The 7,415-nt window shown below is 31.3% G+C and overlaps 1 protein-coding gene across 1 annotated transcript in view; it reads right to left on the bottom strand.

Moving 5' to 3' along the window:
• Positions 1-5,115, bottom strand: part of musk (muscle, skeletal, receptor tyrosine kinase) — a 67,345-nt gene extending 62,230 nt beyond the window's left edge. Inside the window, exon 1 of the mRNA XM_056466416.1 lies at positions 4,892-5,115. Coding sequence (XP_056322391.1) covers positions 4,892-4,964 — 73 coding nt within the window. The 5' untranslated portion in view covers positions 4,965-5,115. The remainder of the gene's footprint in view (positions 1-4,891) is intronic.
• Between the last annotated feature and the right edge of the window lie 2,300 nt (positions 5,116-7,415).

Here is a 7,415-nt window from a genome sequence, read left to right on the forward strand (position 1 = left end):
TGAGAAGGAACATTCATTTTCATTCCGCAGCTCATTGACAGCCAGATGAAGTGTAGAACAGTTACTGATGCTATTAATTTGATTGAGGTAGTGTGTGTGTGTGTGCGTCAATATCAAATTTATACCTGACCATCTGATTGCAAACCATTTTGTTATCATCTACAGAGAGAGCAATTTATAGCATCAGTTCTCGAATGTATTTGTTCTGGTATTTGTTAAGTGGCGATTCTCCAAAATGCATTCTAGGCTTTATTTCCATTCTGTCTTTTAATAGTTACATTTTTCTTTTTTTTTCAAAATTCCACTTAGTTGGCTGACTTCCATTCAAATAGATGAATTAGTGCTAAATTGGATTTTCTACCAGATTCTTCCAGCTGCAACCCATCACTGGGGAAACATCCATACACACGTACACTACGGACAAATTAGCCTATCCAATTCACCTATACCACATGTTTTTGGACTTGTGGGGGAAATCGGAGCACCTGGAGGAAAACCATGCAAACACGGGGAGAACATGCAAACTCCACACAGAAACGCCAACTGACCCAGCCAAGGCTCGAACCAGCGACCTTCTTGCTGTAAGGCGATCGTGCTACTCACTGAGCCACTGTGCAGCCCCCATATATGAACTTGCATGTCATATATGTGATCTGCATGTATATCCATATCAGATATCAATATGGCCAACAACAAAATGATAAAGTATAACACCTAATCATTTTTTTCTAATCTTTTTCTAATCTACACTCAAAACAATGATCGCTGTTTGTTTAAACTACTTATATAAAATGAGCTGAAACAACACAATACATGCACTGTAAAACCGCAGAAGTTAAGGTAACTCAAACCATTTGAGGAAACCGATTGCAACAACCCATTTAAGTTTAAAAACTAATCCTAATAATGAGTACTGTGAACTTAATCCATTTGAGTAAACAAAGCAATTTGAGCACAGTAAAACCTAATAAATGAAGAGAACTCAAACCAACAGAGTACTGTAAAACCCAATAAGTTAAGGCAACTTAAACTGTTTGATGAAACCGAATGCTACAAACCATTTGAGTTAAAAGATGATAAATGAATGAGAATGAAAGAAATGAATGAATGAATATATATATATATATATATATATATATATATATATATATATATATATATATATATATATATATATATATATATATATATATATATATTATTATTATTATTATTTATTTATTTTTAAAAAAATTCGAATATTGCAAATTTTATTACACTAATAGTAAATTTGTGATCTTGGATTGGTCAAAAAGACTCATTCACAGCTATTTCTGAATTACTTACCGAGTTGTTGTTATAGGTCATCTCATGGATGTTTAGATGTTTAGAGTCCCGTTTAGAAATGTAAGTAAACATAATGACCTGACTCATAAACAACTGATTCACGGGTGTCTTCCACTTAACTAGTCAAGAAGTGTTTTCTACTGAACTTAGAATCAATCAAACCTATCTTACTCAATGTTCTATGAGTAATTTATTATCTCTTATTATATTGAGAAGGGAATCGGATTTCTTACCTTAAACTAATGGTAAGAGGGACGTGGTTGAGAGAATTGGGGATAAAACTGTCAAATTGACATCAACAGAGAAGGATGAGCACTGCAATTTCAAAGTATATTTTTACATATTAAAATGTGGGCAATTTAGTCCCAAGTCATACATCAGCATTTACTACACGTACTATACTTAAATATATACTTTAACATTACTTGAGTATCCTTCATATAATTAACCTAAGGTATGCTTTTTTTCACAAGGGATATAATATTTTTTGTATTAAAAATTACTTTAAAATGAATTTGTTTACTGTATTTGTTTTATTTGTAACTACACTGTTAACAATTTTTGTAAATTAAACAGTATTTAACTGTAATATGAACTGAATTTTACTGAGGGACAGTTATGCAGTATGTTACTGTATTTTAAAGTTGACACTCTGTATACATCAAAGTAAATGGTGCTGTAAATGTAAATAAAGTATTTTTGCTGTAATTGATTTACAGTAAGTTACTGGTGAACTGAACTGTAATATGAACTGTATTTTACTGTAGGACGGTTATGCAGCTTATTACTGTAATTTAAAGTTGCACTTTGAAAATGACTGTATTTTATAGGAAAGATATATTGTACTATAAATACAGATACAGCTAGATTAAATGTTGCTGTAAATGTAAATACTGTATTTTTGCTGTAATTGATTAAAAGTAAGTTACTGTAAATTTCACAGGAAACTGTTAACAGTGAATCAATGTTTCTTCATGGATCAAAATAAAATACAAATGCTAAAAAAACTAAATAATGATAATAAAACATAATATGATTTCTTTTTCCTTTACGCATCATGGTCTATTTGTTGACAACACCACTACAAAGTCTCAATAAAATGTATTTATTTGTCAATTTAAAGCAATGCTATATACTGTACAAATTATAAAATGTCCACTGTGGATAACACACATATTTCTTATCTGGAATTTGACTATGTTACACTTTAACAGACAACCTAAATCAACATTTTCAACCTTAACCTCTTGCAAATTCAATAAATAAGCATGCATGTTTAAGATCAATTGATTTGATTAAGCTGTCCAACACCAACATACCTTACTAATAGCCTCATAAGTTATTTTAAGATATCATTTAGTAACCGCAAAAGTGCAACTAAGGGAAAAAAAAACCTTTGGCATACAGTATATCTTCCCCATCTGGAGCTCTTTTAAAGCTCATGCAAGGCTCCCAAAATCATCACACACATTTCCAACATAGAAGATGTTGAGGTTCAAAAGCTCTGAGGTCACACAACTTCTCCAAAAAAGTCATGTGTCAGAGATTACAGACGTGACCTCAGCATTTAAATCATAAATACACACAAATCAAATTCCCATCTGTCATTGATTCATACTGTAAAACACTGTACATTCTGATCTGGGTGTAATTGTTTTTTTTTTTACAAATGGTTGGGAAAGCCAGACTATAATAAATGTTTGTTCACTGTGGGTGCAAAGAAAAGTGTGAGATTTTTTTTCATTGCCTTGAAATGTGAAGGTTAGCTTGTGAACATGGTGTGTGCATATTGTAGAAGAACATGCTGGAAGCTTCTGTCCTCTGCTTTAATCTACGATGACATGAAGTATTTGCTGTGTATGACTATTAATGCTATTATTAAAACAGCAGCATGTGTTGAATCAAAGCACAACATCTGCTGGCCAAAAACAACTCTTTCATAACTTTTGGCACATCCTTTATTTTCATCCAATCATATAATGTACATTGTTAAGTTTTCATAACAATTTAATTCTAATGTGTGCGTTTTATTGAAGTGTGAACAGTGTTTCCACTGTTATTGCTCAATAGAATTGTTCCACTGGAAAAAAAATTGGCTAATTTAGTTTACAACAAACATCAAAATATTTTTTATCCAAGTAGGTTTTGCTCATTTATTTATTTATTTTCTCTATAACTTTTGTTTTACACAACCCAGGCTCATTCCCAAAACATACCCCTATATACATTTCTGGAGGGCACAAAAGACATCCCAGGAGGTACGTTTTTTGCAGTTTTTTTTTATTTCGCAAATCAACTAGAGACCGCTGTGTGTCATTGGCGTGCATCTGCTCTTCTTGTGTAAATTCACCAGAGGCCACTGTTGACTGACTGACTGACTGACTGACCAATCAACTGACTTACCCTCCTCCTTCTCTAAACCCAACCGACAGTGTTTTCAAAAGCAATCCAGAAAAAGAAAAGCCCTCGCGGCAGCCTGATTTTTACCACGTTTTCAGATTTTACCACATTCTCACCCTGTTTTCTCACCCTGTCTCACCTTGTTTATTTTATTTTTGTTTTTGTCTTACCTGCTTTCTGAAACCATTCTTAACCAGAGTCAAACCCCGTCATCACAGTCAACTCAGCGTCACAAGTCTGCCAACGTACACGGCGAGCCACTGGACAAATTGAGAACAGCAGAAAAGCCGTCCAGACAGAGATAAGCAGTCAGCTGGTATGCGTGAAAAGGATGGTGTCATACCACCCCATAGAATTCATTTTAAAGACGAAATGCAGTCATACGCACCTCTGGCTACATAATTTGCGATCTCCTAAAATGTACAGTATATAGGACTTCGTTTTCAGAATGAGTTGGTTTTATACCTTTTTGTTATGTTTTTTGTTTTCTTTAAATATTTAGTTTGCTTTTCAGTTGAGTCATTTTGTGTCATTAAACACATGCATTTCATTTATATCATTTATATTTTTCATTTATATCTTACATTTCAGACAAACTAAATGAAATTAAGAAACAATTTCATGGCAGCCAGCTTAAGTAAACTTCTAAATTATACGTAAATTATGTACATATTTTTATGTTAATATTTTATTTAATATTTATGTCTTATATTATTTATGAGTATGCATAAACAAAACAAAATACAAACTATTATTTTTAATAATAATTTAACAGTGCAAAAGTAGTTGACCATATGAAAGAAATGTTTTGTTTTTTCGATTGGCTTTCATTTGATTAAAACAAATACAAATTGTTGAGAATTTTACAAATCACTAGAAAAATAAATTATTGAATTCAATATTATATACAAATATTAAATAAATAACTACATCATTAAAAACAAAAATCATAAAACAATTTTTCATAAACTAAATCTCTATAAAATAATAATAATAATAATAATAATAAAACCCATATTTTCAATGCTTTCACACTAAGAAAGATGCAAAGCAGCAGATCCTAAATCATAATTTCTCAACAATAAACAAGCAGCCTGAGTTCACCATGTGTTTAATGCTTGCACAACACAAGTTAGCTGTTCATGTTTCAGAAGCCGTGACTCACCTCTCTGGAGCCCTTCAGTCAGGCTGAAAAATGTCAGAAAAACTACCAGAGGAGTGTTTTTCGGGACCTTCATGTTCACCTTAAAGCCTTCTGCATCAAATCAGCTTTAAAATCCATTGGTCAGCCTCGTATCAGAGCTCTGAAATGAAGTCCAGCAGACGCTACAGTGTGTATGTCTGTGTGTGTGGGTGTGTGTGTGTGCATGAGTAGAAAGGCCTTCGCAGTGTTCGTGCGGTCAGCTGAAGATAGACAGGACCAGCTGCTGGATACACTTACAGGAATATGAGGGGGATGAGATACAAAAAGTGCCTAGAAAATACCAATAATGTCATTTTTTATACAAGGGAACATGTTGTACTTTTGAAGTTTGATTTTATGTGCAGCTTATGATTTGGCTTGAAAAAACATAGAAGTGAAATCACAGTCTGTGTTAACCCTGTAAGAGCTGAGATATCAAAAAATAGGCAGAAAGTTAAAATTTTGTCGCACTGAAATGTTTATTAATCCATCTAGTAAAATTAAAAAGTAGCCATATACATTTGTTCATATTTATTTTGTAAGACATTTGATACATCAGGCATTTGTGCAAGTTTTTGTTCACAACGTTAATTTTAATTACAAAAAAAATTATTTTGCCCTTAACATTTTGACCGGCTGTTTTTCTCTTTGTTTTTACCTGTTTCCTGATATACCTGTTGTATATCAAATCATATACAACAGGATTTCAAAAAAACGATTGATCATGTTGATATTATGTAGTTCTTAGAAACTTGTGTATATACCTAGATGTTCTTCTTCAGTCTGAATCTATCAGAAATGTAATAGTTTGGTATGTAACTTGGTTTCAAACTCACAATATTACTGTATATTCAGTATGGCAAGGGGAAAAACATACAAAGTTTCAGTTTTAGTTTATGAATGATGAACTATTGATGTTCATAATTTGTCACAGTCTAAGCTAGAAATCCTAATGTACGTTTCTGCTTTCTGAGTTTTGTCTCAGAAATGCAACTTGTTTTTTCATGAAATTGGGAATCCTTCATGCAATTCTGACTTTTTTATTTTTATTTTGAGTATATTGCTCCTAATATTTCACTGTAAAAAATATATTTTTTAGTTTAATCAAATTAAATTTTCAAGTCGTCTCAACTTACATGAATAAAAATGACAAAAATATTAAGTTAAACTTTGCATAACTTTAGTTGAAAAACTCTAAATTAGCTGAAACTTAATTAACGTATTTCTGATTTGGTAAGCAATGAACATGTATATGTCAATGTTGATGTATTTGGTTTTGGAGGTATTGAGCTTATTCTAAAATGTAGAAGTGCGTACATTTTTTTTGCGATTGTTTTAGAACTTCCAATTCAGTTGCCTATGGGAGAAATGACTAGGAATAATTAACGGCAGAAAACGGTCAAACTACTTGCTCTACAAACAAGTCCATGACTATACATAAATAATAATATAATAAGAAACAGTTTGAAGCATCAAGCATCATAACAAGCTGTTTTTAACATTTAAAAAATGAATAGAGGTGAATGAGATTAGATGTCTCAAGCCAAAAAGATTCAAATGACTGCGCCAGCTTGTACGCGAAGAATAAGGTGAATAGATCTGCTATGCTGTTGATGCTGCTTTGATTATGGTTAAAATGGTTTAAAAAACATTTTAAGGTCAAAATTATTGGCCCCTTTTAGTAATTTTTTTCATTAGTCTACAGAACAAACCATTGTTATACATTAACTTGCCTAATTACCCGAACCTGCCTAGTTAACCTAATTAACCTAATTAAGTCTTTAAATGTCACTTTAAGCTGTATAGAAGTATCATGAAAATATCTAGTCAAATATTGTTTATTGGCATCATGGCAAAGATAAAATAAATAAGTTATTAGAAATGAGTTATTAAAACTATTATGTGTAGAAATGTGTTGAAAAAAATCTCTCAGTTAAACAGAAATTGAGGAAAAAAATAAACAGGGGTGCAAATAATTGAGAGAGGCTCATAATTATGACTTTAAATGTGTGTAATAATAATATATATATATATATATATATATATATATATATATATATATATATATATATATATATATATATATATATATATATATATATATATATATATATATATATATATATTATTAGCCCCCCTTTGAATTTTTTTCTTTTTTAAATATTTTCCAAATAATATTTAACAGAGCAAGGAAATTTTCACAGTATGTCTGATAATATTTTTTCTTCTGGTGAAAGTCTTATTTTTTTATTTCAGCTAGAATAAAAGCAATTTTTAATTTCTAAAAAAATACACTCTTTAAGGTCAAAATAATTAGTCACTTTAAGCTATGTATTTTTTCGATAGTCTACAGAACAAGCCATCATTATACAAAAACTTGCCTAATTACATCCTAATTAACCTAGTTAAGCCTTTAAATGTCATTTTAAACTTTTTCTTGCAACCAACAATTGGCAGTAAGCATGCATTCTCTCGCTCTCGCTCTCTCGCGCGTGCGCAAGCACAG

Source organism: Danio aesculapii, chromosome 10 (genome assembly GCF_903798145.1).
Source record: "Danio aesculapii chromosome 10, fDanAes4.1, whole genome shotgun sequence".
In the NCBI taxonomy this organism is placed as follows: Eukaryota; Metazoa; Chordata; class Actinopteri; order Cypriniformes; family Danionidae; genus Danio; species Danio aesculapii.